Source organism: Lipotes vexillifer, unplaced genomic scaffold (genome assembly GCF_000442215.2).
Source record: "Lipotes vexillifer unplaced genomic scaffold, Lipotes_vexillifer_v1.1 scaffold687, whole genome shotgun sequence".
NCBI lineage: Eukaryota > Metazoa > Chordata > Mammalia > Artiodactyla > Lipotidae > Lipotes > Lipotes vexillifer.
In genome coordinates this window covers 841,263-859,127 of record NW_006782674.1, presented here as the reverse complement: position 1 = coordinate 859,127, position 17,865 = coordinate 841,263, and the positions used below count along the sequence as shown (strand labels likewise).

General features: G+C 50.7%; 1 protein-coding gene across 3 annotated transcripts in view; it reads left to right on the top strand.

The window, feature by feature from the left end:
• PLXNA4 (plexin A4) overlaps positions 1 to 17,865 on the top strand; it is a 382,796-nt gene that overhangs the window by 11,128 nt on the left and 353,803 nt on the right. For 2 of the 3 annotated variants that reach the window (XM_007455355.1, XM_007455356.1), the window contains exon 2: positions 7,070 to 7,252. In XM_007455355.1, coding sequence (XP_007455417.1) covers positions 7,070 to 7,252 — 183 coding nt within the window. Of the gene's footprint in view, positions 1 to 7,069; positions 7,253 to 14,757; positions 14,773 to 17,865 lie in introns of all 3 variants that reach the window. The other variant, XM_007455357.1, reaches the window with a different exon arrangement.

The window sequence follows — 17,865 nt, the reverse complement described above, 5'->3', positions numbered from 1 at the left end:
TGTGTGTGTGTGTGTGTGTGTGTGTGTGTGTGTGTGTGTGTGTGTGTGTGTGTGTAAGTGTAATTAATTAGTGGGAAGATGTTTGAGACAGGAATCTAAGGACTGCTGAGCATGAATCTAAAGACATTTTCTTTTCCACATCGGCAGGCACCTCATGGGCTTCCACCTTCTTTTTCACCTAACTTGTATTTCTTTTCTAAACTTCAGCTCTCACTTTCCTTTGGGATAGGTCAGCCCAGGAAAGGAGGAAGCCCACTCTGATGACTAGCCAAGGGCCTCCTCGGGATGGGAGAGGTGGTTCCTCCCAGAGATCACAGAAGGGTGGAGGGCTCATCCTGGACAGCAGAAAAGGAAGCAAGCACTGTCCCAGAGCAGCCTCTCATCCTGACAGTAGGTTCCCTGATCCTGGAATTGGTTCCTTTGGGGCCACCCTCTAGCAACCTGGAGGAAGCCTCCATGTAATGCCAGTTTTTCCATCTAGTCTGGGAATGTGATAGGTCATGAGGGGTCATTTCACTCTCTAAGCCTCAATTTTTCTCTTCTGTAAAGTGGGGCTGTTGAATTCTAAGATCTTGAGTCATTTTCCTCTGAAATAGCACAATGTGTGAAAGCTTGGCCATGCACTGTCCTGGACAGAGAACCCAGAATTGAGCCCCAGTGTCACTTCTTCCTTGAAACCCTGCTGCTCCCCTCTGCAGTTGTGGCCCTGCCCTCTGTCCCCACAGCGCCAGGTGCATAACTGAAGCTGGGCATACATGGCCTCGTCTAGTCATGGACCCGGTCTGTCTCCCCCACTGAGAAAGGGGCAGAAACAGAGATGTTTTCATCTTTATACTGTTGGGTTCTCACCTGGTGCTTGGTACCTAGTCGGTCCTTCTAAACATTCTTAAGCAAAGTAATAAATGAAGAACAATAAGTAGCGTTGTCTTCATTTAGTACGTCAGTTTCCCCTAATGGAAACAGCGAGTTCCAGTAGCCTAAGAGACCAAAAGTTGGATGGAAAAAGGCCCAACTGAAGGCCGCACGGTGGGTGAGCTTGGAAGGTCTCTGATGCCTTCTCCCCCAATAATGGTCTGGCTTCCCAGCTTTGGGGGTGGGTGCAGGGGTGCTCAGGACTCCTCTGCATGAGGCTGGATGCTACTTTTGCCTTCAGGGAGGGCTGGAGAGCCGGTTTGCTCCGAGATGAAAGGACTCCTCTCTCTTCAGGAGCTGCCCATGAGCAATGGGAGGACCAGGTCTGACTTTGTATTTTCCATCCTGGGCTCAGAGACTGTAGCTGCCCGCCCAGAGCAGTCGGCGGCTGCAACCCCTGTTGGAGGAGTCGGCTGCATTTGTCCATCCCTGCAGGCTCATCTGGTTAGCCTCCTTTGGATCAGTTTGGGATATTTGCAAACAGTGGATGCCGTGGGTGAGAGGGGCAGCCTGTGGCTATGGCAGAGACCGGGTCCCAGAGCTGAGCTAATTGGCCCACAGGGGGATGGACCTGGTGACCTTTACCTCATTAGCGCTGCTTTTGGACCACCGAGCTCTGGCCAAGTTCTGATCTTTCCATAATAAGGACTCAATGTGGGGTTTCTGCAAAGGTGGGGCAATGAAGGGCAGGGCTAAAACAGCTCCACCTGGCAAGGCAGGTGCATCAGGAACCAGGCTGGGGGCCATGCTAGATCGGAGGAGGAGTGATCTCAGAATCAGGTTCCTGCCCCACCTCATCACCCAAGGCCTACGGGATGGGTTGGCACAGGTGTCAGGTTGATGGTGGGGCACAGGGTTGGAGGGTGATGCCCTCATTGTCTCCCAGGTCTGCCCCCTTCTTCAGCCCTTCTCAGAGGGTCTCCGCAGAGACCACCAGACCCTGCGGGGGCCCTCGGGTGGCTGCTTTGCAGCTCTGCCCTGGAGCCTGTGGAGACTGCGGAGGAAGGCTGCTGGCAGCATTTAAAATCCCCTTTCCGTGGAGATGATAGAGCTTTTCAGAGTGCCAGTCTCTCTGCAGAGTGGGAGCAATTTCCCTGTAATTGGTAAAGTAACCGTAACTGCTCTGTCATTTGAATGTAGCGACACGTAATTGCATGGTAACCTTTACCGCGAGGGAAGCACCGTGAGCTGTGAGATCGTAATCCGGGGTGTCAGCTCCGGCTCCCCGCGCCACCTCCACCACGGCTGCTCGGCTCGGGGGGCTGCCGTGGGCCCCTCCCCCCGGGTCCAGTGGGTCCTGCTCCAGTGGTTACGCTTGTCACGTGCCGTTCTCTCCTGGGCCGGTCTATAGCACCCTCAGCAAGGAAGGGACGCCTGTGGTGATCTAGGAGGGTGCTTCTTACGAAAGCGCTGGGAAGGGGTTAAGGTACAGATCTCTGAGCCCCACATCCAGAGTTTCTGATCCAGTAGATCTGGGGCGGGGCCCGAGAATTCACATTTCTGATGAGTAGCGCAACTCTTCTGGATCTTAAGACTATTTATCTGCTCCTTCATTCAGCCTCATTGGCCTGATCTCTAGGAAGTACCACCTTTGCTATTTCATCTTGGTAACATTAGCCCCTTTAATCTTGATCACACCTCTACGAGGTGGATATCATGAATTTCCCCAAAGATGCTAAGACTCACAAAAGTTATCTGAATTGTCTAAGGATGTGACCAACAGTAATAAGAGCCAACACTCTCTTAGCACTTACTAAGTGCCAGACATTGTTCTACATGTATTAGTCATTTGATCCTCACCACAGCACCGGGAAGTATATGCTATAATTATTATCCCTATACTACCCATGATAAACTGGGGCACAGAGAAGTTAAATACCTTGCCCAAGGTCACACAGCATTAAATGGTGGAGCTGGAATTCAAACCTAGGCATTCTGACCCTAGTTCCACAGTGCTAGCCACTGTGGGACTCAAGCCTTTATTTAGTCATCTATCCATCCATCCATCCATCCATTATCCATTTAACGTGTATGTCTTAACCTACTGTGAACCAGGAACCAAGCTAAGGGTACAGACATGGGTAAAACATAGTCCCATCCTTGAGCTCATGGTCCCTGGAATCCAGTGGATCACCAATCTTAATTTATAAGCCAGGTACCCCATGAGGACATTTATGGAAAGCAGATTTGGTATCTTCCTGATGGGGCAGAAGGGACCCCAGAGGGTGTGGCCCTGTCTAAGGCCTTGAGGTCTATTCACAGGGTTGCCTACCACATATATTCCCATGCAGCAGACCCTAATTTCTTTCCTTGGTAAGAATGAAGCTGCTGTCTAATGAGTAAGCACTGTAGCAGTGGCCATAGCTCATCCGTGGGTATTTATGGAGTGGCAGGGGAGAGGTGCAATCTGGGCCTGCAGGCCTGCTGGGCCCCTGCTTACAGCAGAGCCCAGTCCCTTCCTGGCTCCTCTGGCTGCCGCTCTAATCTTGCCGTTAAGGGGCCCAGGGGAGGGCTCGGCCAGGACCAGACTCCCCCGTTGCCCAGGGTGCTCAGGAATCTGCACCAACCCTTACCCGTGGAAGGCTTTCGCCCATTAGCCTTCCCTTCCAGGGGCCCGGCATCTGCTCCCTACACCCCAGCCCCCGAGGTCTGCGGGCCCTGCGGGACTCTCCCTCCTCTCTCCTCTGCTCCCAGTGCAGTTATTACTCTGTGGCTTCAGCTCAAACTCAGCAGGTGGTGTCCTTAGAGAGCTGTGCTCTGGCCGGGGGGGGGGGGGGGGGTGTGTGGGGGGGGGGTAGGCGGGTTAGGGGTGGATGGGGGCGGGGCGGGGCGGGGCGGGGCGCGGGGGTCTTTTGCCGGACGGTGCTGTGGAGGGACACACCGGCACACAGGCGGCGGCGCCGTGGCTGGGCGCCAGTGGGGGCGGCCGGGTGCAGGTCGAGGGCCTCGCGGGCCGCACGGACGGGGGTGGGGGGGGGGGGGGGGGGGGGGGGGGCGTGCAAGGGCCACTCCCTGCCGCCATCCTACTTCTGTTCTGGGCAGGATTTCCATTAAAAAAATTAACATGAAATCCCACCTTACCTTAATGAAGGGCTCTCCAGTTTAGCCGGCGTCTTCACACCTGATATCTCACCTAGGCCTCGGGATGGGCCCGTCTTGCTATTTTACTGTCAAGGAAGGTGAGGCCCAGAGGACAGGAGCAGCTTGTGCCAAGATGTGCAGCTGGGAAGCAGCTCTGCTGCCCGTGGACGCGAGACCTGTGCTTTCCCCGACTTCAGTGTTAAAACTCCCTCCCCTGTCACCCCCGCTTTGAGGAAACAAGGAGTAAGCCCCTTCCCACCCCACGCCATAGCCAGGGGGCCTCAGCATCCATGCAGACCCGGGCTGCTCCTGGTCAAAGGCCTCCATCACCCCTTCATCACCTGGGGCCCCACTCAGAGGGAGGAATCGAGGCACAGGTGAGCCTGGGCGAGAAGCCATCATCCCTGGAATCTCGGCCCAACGGTAGGAGCCCCAGTTGTCCCCTTTGCCTCATCTGAGCCTGGTGACAATACCACAAGGTAGGCAGTGCGGGGTGTACCTGTCAGGTACAGGTGAGGAACCCGAGACCTGCCTCCTGATGGGGCCTAGCAGGGAGCTGTCATGAGCTGAAACCAGCAGAGTCCTAGCTGCCAGGCCACCAGGCTGAGCTGTCCTCACTTCCTTCCGATGAAAACATTCCTTACTTGGCCCCTTGACATGCAAGATGCCGCAGTGGCAGAGACTTGCAAGTCCCTGACTTTCTGCCTCTGAGCAAGCAGGGATTTAATGTGGCAACTGGCTGAATGCACACTCTCTTTTTGCACGTGGTTGGTTTTTATCTCGTGTTCTGCCCAGCGAAGAAGAATGGTATTTGGAAACTGGCCACTCAGAAATGTAGTTTCGGGGGGCTGAGCGGCCTGAGCCTTATCAGGTCAATGAGGCGTGTATTTGTGCCTCGCTCCCTGCCTCAGTATCCCCTTGTGCGGAGCAGACAATCATTCGGTCTCACCTACTTGGAAAATGGTTGAGGTCCTTTTGCTAATGGTAGAAGTCCCAGCAGCACAGTTTAGGGCCCAGAAAGTCCAGGATGAGGACTCCTTCTGAACCAGAGGCAGGAACATGCAAGGCCATGAAGATTCCTCAGCTGCCCTCTGAATGCTTGGCAGGTCACGGCAGTTACGTAAGTCCAGCAGGGAGAAAACACTGGCTGCCCTTTATCTGGATTTTTCCTTCCTCTCTTCTGTCCATCTCTTTCTCTCTCCACTCTGTCTCCCCCTGCCCCCATTTCCTCATTTTAGGAAAGAACCATAAAGATCAGACGAGACCTTGAAAGTTTCCTCCCACCTTTGACTCCCATAGCTGTTTTTGAAGGGGTGAGGTGCGTTTGGTCCGGGCTGTTGGGCCAGACCCAGCAATAGAGGCCAGAGGCAGTGCCAGCCGTCGCGCAGTCGTCTGCTCTGCACGTGGCCTGCCGAGCCCGCCCATGCTCTCTCCCCCCCTGCCCTGGCTGCTCCCACCACGATAAGAGGGAGGGTGTCGGTGCTCAGCACATTGTCTTCCCTGAGATGGACAGCACTGCTGGGAGAGAGCTGAGGGAACCCCCGCATCCCTGGAAAGCGCAGAGTGGGCCGGTTTCACGCAGCTCCACTGGCAAGAGCCTGCCTGCTGGTTCTCCAGATGCCTCTTCCTTTGGCTGGATTGAAGCCTTTAAGAAATGACACCTTGTATTTTATTTCACTCCTTTCTCTGCAAAGTCCTAAGACGTTTACAGGCATGAGCTCTATAGGCTTTATGGAAGCTCATCAAAAGGCAGAGGTTGTTTCCTTCATCTTTATAGAGTGGAAAATAAAAGCACAGGAAGATGGAATGAGTCTTCTAAGAGCACGCAGTTCTTCTGAGAAAAAAGGGGAAACCCAGTGCAGGATCCTAGCACCTCGGGGAGATCTGTGCCAACCCAGAGCTGCTCAGTGGAGGGCTCTGGAGGCCCCTCACCAGCCATTGTCAAGGTCTTCTGCACTCCCCAGTAGGACTCCCTAGCTGTGACCCTCTGCTTACATGGGGGTCCGGGAGCCTGGAATAAAACGGGGAGAATTTCAGCTAGAACACTGTGGGGGGTGCAGGGAAATGGGCCAGAGATTTTTCTTGTTTCTTCCCTGACTGCTGAAATTGTCCCAGAGTCAGAAGCAAGAGTTGGGTCAGTGTGTCCCACAGGATACCTGGAAAAATAGTCTCTTTAAGGGATGCTAGGAGGTGTTCTGGTCAAAAAAGTGGTTTAGGGAATAAAATGCTGAGAGAATTTTAAACACATTTCTTCCTAAAAAGACTTTACAGACCCTTCTTGTAACAATTAGGAATGCCTCACATAGTGTTAGAATGCACTGCGTTTCAGTACGTTTCCCAGAGTTATTTGCCCAAGGAGCCCGTTTATGGTAGAATATCTTGTGGGACTGGGGTTCCGGTGGAAGACACTTTGGGAAATGCTGGTGAAGGTATGACAAGGTCAGGCTGCCTGCCCTCCTTCGCCATGTTCTAAAAGAAGCAGAGAGCCTGAAATGGGACACAGTGAGGCACCTGTGGCCTGCTGAGTTCATCCACAAACCTTCCACTCCTCCTTTCCCCAACCGATTGTCTGTACATGTCTCTGCCATGGTGTTGTCGCACATGTGTTAACATTTCTAGTTCTCTGTTCCACACGTTCGAGTCCTCGCCTGTGTGTCTGCTCAACAGTAAGTGTGTAGATGTGGAGACCTCGCCCCTCTCACTCCCCAGCAAGGCTGTCTGGAGCCCATGCTCATGGGTGCTGGCCCAGTGCTTTCCCAAGGGATGGTGATGATGGGCCGTCTAAACTACCAAGATGGTGCCTGGAGGGGTTGGAGGAGGGGCAGAGAGACCACGTGCATAGTGTAAAGAGACTCCAGGGATCTGTGACTTTTTGCCATGGTCCTGCAACCTACTTAGATGACTGTTGACAGGTTACCGAGTTTCTCTGGAGCTGAGTTTCTCATGTAATAAAGGAGGGATTTATAACAGATGATCCATCTGTAAGGATTCTTCCAGCTCCAGAGTTCTCTGACTCGGTACCTCCACCCATTGCCCTGGTGCTTCGCTTCTAATTTGTCTCCTTCTTTATTTTCAGCTCTTAACCATTGATGACAACTTCTGTGGCCTGGACATGAACGCCCCCCTGGGCGTGTCTGAGATGGTGCGTGGCATCCCCGTCTTCACGGAGGACAGGGACCGCATGACTTCTGTCATCGCATACGTCTACAAGAATCATTCTCTGGCCTTCGTGGGCACCAAGAGTGGCAAGCTGAAGAAGGTAGGACAAGGTGTAGACATTTTGGTTCTTGTGGAGACAGCCTGTCCCCGCCAGGATGGATGTTCTCTCGCATTCTTTCACTACCTTGGGCCTGGTTGGCAATGATACAGGTTTGAGCTAAGGAGCTGTGTTGCTGTTGAGGTCATCAATGCTACTCTTGTCCTTTATCTGCCTTCACGTGCAGGGTTGTTGTGGGACTCACAGTGGGTGAGTGTGTGGACCCATCTCTTCCGTTGGGCTGGTGTGCTCCTGAGAGGTGCACATCTCCAGGTTGCTAGGCCATTCTAAATATGGTGTATTCTGTCCAAATTGGGCTTATGCCCCAAGACAATAGCTTTATGAGGCCTGGGTGGTTGAGGAGGATGGACGGGGGCAAGGGATATGCCTGTTCCTCCTGCTTCAGCCGTTCTGGCTGGTGCATCCATCTGGACTCCATTCAGGGAAGCCGACAGAGGAAAGTGTAGTACCTGCTGGAGTTGCTGTTAGGGCTAAGAGCCAAGTCGTGGGATGGGGAAACCCTGGATGTTTTGGGGGCACAGAACTGCCCTAGGGGGAGTAGAACCGCGTGATCTGGGGACGTGAGTTTTCCTCCTCGTTCTCCAGAAGCTTGCTGGCTTCAGGGGCACTGGGTGGCCTTGGCCCATCCGCCGTGTTGGGGGCCCCTATCTATCCAGAACTATTTTCTCGCCCACCTCTGCTTGGTTTCTTATCTCAGTGAGTTGGTGCTGGCCCCATAGGGTGCCCTCCTTGCTTGGATTAAAAGCCTTTCTAAGACTCTAGGCAGTAGGTCCTGTTTTCTGTTGGCTGAATATCATACTTGAGTCTTTTCCCCGGGAAATATTGATGACTCCATGTGGAGATCCTGCTTGTTTTAATTAGGCTTCCCTTGGAATTAACTGGACATTGTGTGATTCAGATGGATAAAGCGGCACTGCCTGATCTGAGACTGAATTTTGATGCCTGCTTTTCTCTTTGCTGTATTTGTGGGTGTTAGCTTGATGGTCAAGGGGAAATGCTCTCTGCAAATCTAGGGACTGTGCCTGTTCTCCCATCCTGCTGTGTGACAGCCCATTTCAGCAGTTGTTTTTTTCTTTAGAATGTACGTCTCTGTGGAACAGGCAGTGGGGCTGGAAGGGGAGAGGTGGGGAGCAGAGCGTGTGGGGGGTGGGAATGTGTGTGGAGCAGTTACATGCGTAGCAGCTGGAAGAAGAAACATAGGTTGGGGAAATGCCGTGGCTCGCTGCAAGGGTGATGCAGGCAACACTCCACGCGTCTGGGATTGCCCACCTCATTGTAGTGTGCTGCCTTCTGTGTCAAGTTAACAAATAATTTAACCATCATCCATATAGCTTTAAGAATTACATTTTATGGTCTGCCTTCTGTGAAGAATATATTAAACACAATTGAATGTTTTCTTGCCGCCTTGACCTTCTCGTTTAGATTATTACTCACATGTTGAACGGGGTTCGCGGACGCCCAGGGAAGATGCTGGGAGGTGTAGGTGTGTTGTGTTCGATCGCTGTAGCCTTCCCGGCTCTTCTTCTAGCGCACCGTGTCACTCAGCACTTGCAGATGCTGCCAGGAAGTACTCGTCCACGTCAGCGCCTTTCTTCCTCCCTCAGTCTGTGGCTTCCAGCTTTCAGTGAGCTAGGAAATCAGATAACCAAGCTTGCTGAAATTGTGTCTGATAAGCCTCAGTATAAATCGAGGAGGGAAGTCCACGGGCTGTAGAGCAGGGGCCGCCGGGACGTTTCCGTTAGCTGCTCAGATGACTTCATTCTTCACTAAGAGTCAAGGAATTTGATTTGCTGGCAATGCGAAGTCTGAATACCAAAAGCATTCCCGTATGCAGTTGACACAGTGAAATGTGTTGACCTGCTTTGCTTGCCCCGATGGGTGTATAAGTACTGTTGAGGGTAAATACGTAAGCAAGGAAATTTGGGGTGCTGTAGCTCTTGTCTCTCCTGAGCCCAATCTCAGTGCAAGGGAGAGGAGACTTCCTGCAGTGTGCTGAAACATGCCCACCCCCTAAACTTCCTACCAGGTGCCAGAGGATCCTTCACTTTCTGGCCAGACCAAGTAGACCCTGTAGAAGGTTTGTTTTGTTTTGTTTTTCTGCTATTGTCTGAGCTGGTTGGTATATGGTGTCAGTGAAATAAACTTTGAAAATTCAGTGCACATAACAGAACAGAAAGTTGTTTTCTTTTGGTGGCCGGGGGGGGAGATGTTTCTTGGCCATGGCTGCATCGTAAACCCAAGACGGTCGACTTGCAAATGTGTGTTTTTGGTCAGAGGGTGGACAGAGGCTCATGGGGGCTGGCTCCCTCTCCCCTGTGGAAGCCGGCCTCCTGATGGGAGGTGAGAATGCAGCCCATCTCCACGAGTGTGGGCTGAGGACACCTCCGGGAGCTTGGGCAGGCCAAGCGCACACAGACATCCCTCATGGGGCAGGCTGTGGGCAAAGCCTTGCCTTGAAGTGTCCCCACAGGTCATCCAGGCCAGCAATGACAGGCAACACTTGACCGGGAGCCTTGGGACTTTATAAACCGTGGGCTGGCCTTTCTCATCTTTTACTTTGCGGGGGTGGGAGGGCTTATATAAGAACAGTTCTGTTTCAGCCACCTGGGACATTACATTTAATTTCCAGAACTATAGTGGGACTGGTGAAGCATAAACATTTGAGAGGTAAGACCAGAGGTCACGTCGGGGGGAATGAGCCAGTGGCCCTCCCGGGGAAGGCCAGGCCATCAGGGCAGCCAAACTTTCTGCTCCACGAGCTCTGAGCGGGAGCCTTTTTAATAGTTTAGCTGAAGCTCAGCTACCCTCCTGCAGACTCAGCACAGCTGGCCCAGGGGGACAGTCTGAGTTGGTAAAGGAAAGCCGGGCCGCCGAGTCTGTTGTTTGAAATAATAAAAAGCGAAACTGGCCAGTTTATTTATTTTTTCTAAACAATAGAATTTCCCAGCACCCTTGCTCGCTGAGCACCACTCCCCTTTCCTTGTAATAACTCTGCCTTGCTTTTCCAAGAGGTTATCAGGACTCCATTCACCTTTTGGGCAGAGGCCCAGCCATGAAAAGCTCTGGGACTGCAGGAGGACTTAGCAGGAAGTTTTGTGAGCTACTGAAACCAGGGGGCGAGAATAATGGAAATCACACTGTCGCCGTAATTACAGAGCTGGTTTCTCTGAGCCCTGTAATAATCTCCCGTGTGTATCAAGGACCTCACAGAAGTTCTCTGCAATATGACAAGGGACTCAAGGTGGGAAGGCTGGGTGGGAGGGGGTTGGGAGGTTTGCTAAGAGTAAGGGAGTTTGCTGTGAGTTTCAGGGGTCCAGGAGCTAGACTGTAGCTATCCATGGGCTGCCTTCAAAATTACTGCCTTTTCATTTTGTTTGAAAGGTGTGGGTCCCCATCATTTGCGACCTTGTCTCTGATGACCGTAATTTCACTCCTTTAGTGCACACATCACATGAGGCAGGGGGAAAGGAGGTGAGGAGAGTACCAATTTGGACGTCTTATTTTTTCTGATGTGTGTGTGCTACAGCTGGCATTGGCATCCTTTTCCATGGGCTGTTAAGAAATGTGGCACATAAATGCTCCACTCATCAGGAGGTGCCTAGGAAGTTAGGAATAAGTCACAGACTATTGCAATTTCAACTATAGGGAAAACTCTTAAGGCAAACAGCATCCTGATTTGCTTTAAGATGTCCGTTTAAATCTGGAAAACTTTGAACCGGCTTGGGGTAACGAGGTCAGTGTTGCCTCAGAAGGACGAGACCTCTTTGCTTGAATATTCCAGCCAGAAGTCCACCCTGCTTTCTCTGTCTCTGTCACATTTTTACCGCTAAGTGATCATATTTTATGGCTGCTGTTCAGCAGTGAATTACTGCCTGACATTAGGGGGAGAGTAATGTTCATTGTGAACCAAAACATCATAAACTTCTACTTGAGGTGTGCTTGCTCCTTTCATTTTGTGATTTGCATCTTTCCTGGGTGTTTTGTTAGGTTGAACTGCTCACACGAAGGGGCAGAACACTTGATGGGTGTTGGTTAAGCAGAACCCTGGCTGGCCCTGCTACTGGCTTGTCGTAGGATGGGCGTGTGTGCACATGTGAGCACACACATGGGCAAAGCACGCCATACCAGCCCCTCTGGATAGGAATTGGGTGTGTGTCAGCATGGAGGGTCAACAGCAGTAGATAACACAAAGTCATTCTTCTTGGGAATTGTCATGCAGATTAGTTCAGTCTTCCTAATCTTTTTCTCTTGAGCCTCTTTGAATTATTTTTACATTTTGCTTTACTTTATTTAAATATAGTGGATTTACAGTGTTGTGTTAGTTTCAGGTGTACAGCAGAGTGATTCAGTTATACATATCTATCTATCTATCTTTTCTTTTTTCAGATTCTTTTCCCTTACAGATTATTACAAAACATTGAGCGTAGTTCCCTGTGCTATGCCAATAAGTAGCTCCTTATTGGTTATCTATTTTATATATAGAAGTATGTATACGCTAATCTCAAACTCTTAATTTATTCCTCCCCCGCCTTTCCCCTTTGGTAATAATAAGTTGTCTATGTCTGTGGGTCTATTTCTGTTTTGTATATAAGTTCATTTGTATCCTATTTTTTAAAGATTCCACACATAAGTGATACATATGATATTTGTCTTTCTCTGTCTGAGCCTATTTGAAATTGATTTGCTCATGTTCTGTAGGCCCTGACTATGGGTCCAGAAAGGCAACCAGCCAGAGGTGGAGGGAGACCCACCTGAAGCTGTGTCGTTCTGAACATAAGTTCTCAGGAATGGGTGCTGTGTGTATGTGTTTCTGTAATGCCTGAGTCACAGAGCAATACCAGATCAGAGATGCGTGGCCCCTGCCCTGCAACTTCCTCAGTGTATCTGAGAATTCTCCTTAACATTCACCTGGAAATTTAACTCGACTTTAACTAAAAAGAAATTCATGCCCCAGAAGGCTCTCCAGATGGCTGGAGGCATCACAAAATCCAATAGAGATACAGCTGGAACTCCAGCTTGCCCAGGGCCCTGCCATCAGAGCAGAGGCCGAGTATACCTGGTGTAGGGTTTGGTCAGTTTGCTCTGACATGTTAGGAGTTTCTCAAACCAGAGCTGCTGGCCAGTTTGCATGTGTTTGGATACCCAAGCAGAAGAGAAATATGGAAGAATCATTGCTGGACAATTTCCATTATGGGAGGAGTCCATCAAAGCTTCTTTTTCTTTTCTTTTTTCTTTTTGATTATTTTCATCGTGTTCTGTTTTTGCATTTCCCACCCCTGGTTTTGCAAGTAGTAAGCCTGTATAGATCTTAACCTGTGAGTTAAGTGAGGGGGAGGCTGAGGCTGAGGGTGTCGTAGACAGGAGAGCACAGTAGATGTTCCGGGGGGCCCCTCCTTCCTCTGACTTCACATCTGAGCAGGGACAGAGAGACAGCTGTTGGGTCCTCAGTCCTTCAAGCCTGGGGATCCTGGGACTGGCCCTCAGACCAGCTTCACCTTGTGCCCACCCGTCCACATCTCACGGTCCTCCTCCCACCTCGTTTCCGTCTCCTCCACTAGGTCGTAGGCCTTTTTGTCCATGTTGTACCCAGGAGATACGGAAACCAGCTAACCTTGGCAGTATCCTCTTGGGTATATCTTATATTCTTGAACAATATCAAGCCCTCACTCAACCATCCTTTTTATGTAAATGTGTCCTCACTGGCACTATTTTCTTATCCTATCTTACTTTTCACTACTTGGCCCTGAGGCTTACCCACTGTCCCTGCAGGTCCCTGGTAGAGATCTCAAGTGGTCACCAGTGCTGACCTGAGTGGGGTTGGGGTGGTGTCCTCCCAATTTCACATCTGCTGCAGCCCCTCCCAAGGCAGTTCGATGCCAAGAGCTGGGGCTTAGACCCATTCTCCTCCTGGTGTCCTCTTGAGACACACTTTGAGATCCCCAGAAAATACTACCCTGGGAACATTTGTCATCCTATTTTCCAAATGATCATTGCTACTGCACATGATTTAAGGAGATGGTTTTAGGTGAGCTTTGCCAGTTCAAGATTAATTGATACATGTGTGCCATTTTTTTTTGAATCATATGTGCATGTGTATCTATCTATCTATCTATCTATATACATTTGTGTAGAATGATCCTGATCATAAATTAAAACGCAGACATGAAAATTGAAGAAAGTGCTGCAGAAACACCCCAAATCATAGAGCTCACTCAGTCAGCTGATGCTCAAATGCCAGACGCGCTGGAGGAATTCATCCAGTGACACATGCAATTGAAGTAAAATATTGTGCTTTACAAGAACGTATCATTAAAATGAAGACTAGCAGCATATCAGGAGTCTGGCCATGTAACCAAGACAACAAATATGGGAAAGGATAAAAGACATGATGTGCCAGAGGAAGAGGGAGGAAGCAGAAAGCAAGAGGAGGAGGTGGGCCCCCAGCTGTAAATGGTCCCCTCACTGTTGGGCTCATAGCTGATAGACTCTGGATGGGAAGAGAATAGAATCCAGATGGTGATACCAGTGGCAGCTCTCAGCAAGGACAGGACCACGGATGGGGAAGGCAGTGGTAGCCAGATTGACTCAGAGCCCACCAGCTGAAGCTCTGATTAGGGGTCTTCTTATAGTTCCTACTTGTTCTCAAGTGACTTCCTGTGAATGTGGCCACTGGGCTTACTTCCTGGTGGTGTCCTGGTGCTCCTTCCAGCAGCTTTGGTTTCTCATAGAGGCGTTCACAGTGACTTCTAAAAGAGCTCCTCGAGTCTCTCGCGTTCACTCCATGCCGTCTATCCTGTCCCCAGGGGACACAAAGGTATTGGTTATGGATTGATGTGTAACAAATGACTCTGAAACCTAGAGGCTTAAAACAACACTTATCTCACAGGGTCTGTGGGGCAGGATTCCAGGCCCGGCTTAGCTATAGGTCCTCTGGCTCAGGGTTGCGCACAGACTATAGTCAAGGTGTTGGCTGGGGCAGTCACCATCTCCAGGCTCAAGGACGGACTGGGAGAGGATCCTCTTCCAAGATCAAGCACGTGGCAGTACAAGGCCTCAGGTCCTCACTGGAGACATCAGTCCCTTGCCATGTGGGCCCCTCCGTCGTGACGGCCGCTCACACCACATGGCAGCTGACAGAGAGAGAACCAACAAGAGACAGCGAGCATGATGACAGCCAGTCTTTTTGCTAATTTCAGAAGTGTCATCCTATCACTTTTGCATCATCCTATTCATTAGAAGCTAGTCACATGGTCCAGCCCACACTCAGGGGAGGGGCGTCCACAAAGCAGGAATACCAGGAGGCAGGGGTCATTGAGGTCATCTTAGAGGCTGTCTGCCACACGAGGGCTTTGTTTCTGGACCATCAAGGACACCGGAACCAATATTTTTAAAGTTCAAGTTGAGTTTTAGTGATATAGGAAGGGGCACAGCCCTGCTCAGGAACCAAAGTGGCCCCAGCACTGAATCCTGACTGCTGGCTCCCAGAGGTTTTGGCTGACATAGTAGAGAACCCAGAGGATGAGTAGGAAGGGGTGAAGCGGCCTGCCACTCCCCCAGGGCCAGAGAGAGTGCCACACCGTCCTCAGCAGGAGGTCTGGGAGCATGTGGGGACCGTCCTGGGGGCTCTGCTGATCTTATGGAAACAGTGGTTGTTTATAAGGGTGGATGAGAGAGACTTCCGTTTCAAGTCGGGAACTGATGAGAGCTCTGTGTGCATGGAGAATCCATGCCCCCTGACTGATCTCTTTGAGGGATCACCTAGCTTTTAGGAAAAGGTCGTTTTCCTGTGAATTAGAGCTGGCAGGAAAGAGGATGAGAAGGGAACTCTTCTCTTGTTGCAGAGCACGGGCTCTAGGCAGGCGGGCTTCAGTAGTTGTGGCTCGCGGGCTCTAGAATGCAGGCTCTGTAGTTGTGGCACGTGGGCTCAGTAGTTGTGCCTCACAGGCTCTAGAGCACAGGCTCAGTAGCTGTGGCACACGGGCTTAGTTGCTCCGCAGCATGTGGGATCTTCCCAGACCAGGGATCAAACCCGTGTCCCCTGCATTGGCAGGCGGATTCTTAACCACTGCGCCACCAGGGAAGTCCCGCCCCTCACATTTTGAGTCTCAAGGGTCCCGGCTAAATTGAAATACCAAGGAAGAGGCTCCCACCTGAGAGACTGTGGGGTTCCCGCCTACACAGCAGCTCTCGCATCACCAACCTCCCTCCAGGGACAACTTCCCTCTCGAGGGGCAATTATGCTGGAGCCCATCCCGCAGCAGAGTGGGCAGTGGCCTTGGAGAAGGGCCCAAAGTTTTCCGGGAAACAAGCTGTGCTTTTCCACTTACCACTGACCTGCCACCCAGGACTCATTTGGGGTGTTTTTCTGTGGGGTTCTCACTAGAATTCTCTCTCCGAACAGCTTGTGGGACTGTGTGTAGTGGTTCTTGATTACTTTTCCTGTTGCTGCTCAGCCAGCATCCCTGTCTTTACTCATTTGCTAGACAGCTGCAAACTGAGTCATATCCCATAACTTGGCAAGTCCTCTGCAGCTGAGGACCTAATTATACCGTCTCCTTAGACCCCTGGTCATTTTAGCACCTACCTCCACCAGCCCCTCCAACCTTCCTTTTCTTTCTAAATGCCGGTCTCCTCCACCCGAGCCTCCTGGCTTTTCTCTGTCCTGGACCTACTCACCCCACATTTACTCTTTCAGCTCTTAACCTTTGTTGTCTGTCGCTGTGCAGCATTGGACTCTTAACACAGGCAGGTCCACTCTCAGATGTTATCTTGACCAATTACCCCTGATGACTGTGGGGTAGTAAGTCACGAGGCAGCTCTGGCTCCATGATTTCTTTATAGATTTGGTGGCTTGAGGGACACTGTGATCAGATGGTTTACTCTGTTGACCTGCTTTGCCCTGTTGGTGCCCGTGTGAGTCTCATTAGGAAAAGTGGGCCAACGAGTGGGTCCATGAGCAGTGGGTGTTGGCTCAGGGGTCCTCCCCGCTCCACAGGCTCTCCCTTCCTTAGGGCCACTCTCTGGCATCCCCAGTGCCTCCCCTCATCCTAGTTTTTCTGCTGGGACCTCCTTTGAGTCCCCTTCCAGAAGGTTCCTCCCCCCTCTCCCCCAAGGCTCCAGAGGCCTTGGAAGCAAGAAGGGTGGAAGGGAAGACATATAGGAAGAGGCTCCCCCATTCTGCTCTCTCCAGGGAGATGGACTGTCTTTCTGCTTAACCATTCACTTCTCCCACCAGATTGAGAGTGTGCCAGGGCTGGGGGAGCCGAACTTGAGAGTGCCCTCAGTGAATGGTTGGACTTGAGAGACCAGAACGATCCTGAAGCCACCTTATGACCCGCTCTCATCACTGCATCCACAAGTTACACCAGATCCTGCTGCTTTCCAGGTCTTCCCAGCGGGAATCTCAGTTGCCAAGTGTTGTTTCAGGCAGGATTATACCTAAGATCACATGGGTATCTTACAGGCTTTGTGGTTCCTGATAACAGTGAAGGTGGTTAGATACATTTGGTTCATTCTTAAAGATCTGTGAGTGGATAAATTCTTTAACTTGGTCCTTCTGCTAACTTGCCAGCATTCCCCGCAGTGTTCACTCAGCTCCTTCCCTTTCGTCCTACCTTCCCTAAAAGAGCACAGCATTTATCCATGCTTTTCTACCAGATACAGGATCCCTTTACAGATACTTTTCATGATGGGTGCACAGGCTTTTTGTACTTATAACCATATTTTAAATGCTTTAGATGAGCATGCATAGAATGTCTTATTTAATCTTTATGATTAAAGCTCTTCTGGGTCTTCCCCCATACATACCAGGCTTGGGAGAGGAAATTAACATTTTAAACCTCATTCACAGAATCCATCTTTCTTAGATCCCATGAGGTTTAATCAGGCAAGATCAGCTGAGGCCCTGTATGGACCTGAACTTGCACGCTGTTGGCCTCAAGTGCCGCTGTGGCAGCTGGGGTGCTAGACTCCTCCATGAGCTGGGCAGGGTCAAGGCCACCCTGATGCAGGTAGACTGACTGCTTCATTGCCTCAACTAGGTTGTGGGCTTCTTAACCCGATGGAAAGGTCACGGGCTTAAGAGATACGAGTTCATCAAGGGAACCAATAAATCCTTTTCTAAACTGAAGAATCCTTTTCTAAAATTAATAGCCTCCGAATGTATCTATTTTACCAACTTGAGTTTTTATTCAGTCACATTTTGATTACCCAGAAATCATAGGCAATAGAAGGTTTCAAAATCTGAGAATTCTTCCTGAGAGGAATTTGTTCATTTTCTTCACATAAAAAATACATTTATTAACACATCTGGATCTTTCCCCCAGCGTGTCTAAGCCTTTCCCAGTTAGAGATAGGTGCCCAGCACAGCGCTTTCCTGGAGGTAACAAACGCTAAGTAAAAAAGGTATTTGAAGATTGACTCTTGGGTCTTAGGGTCTTATAGTATGTGTGTGTGTGTGCGTGCGTGCGGGCGTGCGTGTGTGTGTGTGTGTGTGTGTGTGTGTGTGTGTGTAAGTGTAGGTGTATCAGCTTGCTTAGGCTAAGTCATGCTGCAGTAACAAATGACTCCCAAATTTAAGTGGCTACAACAACAGC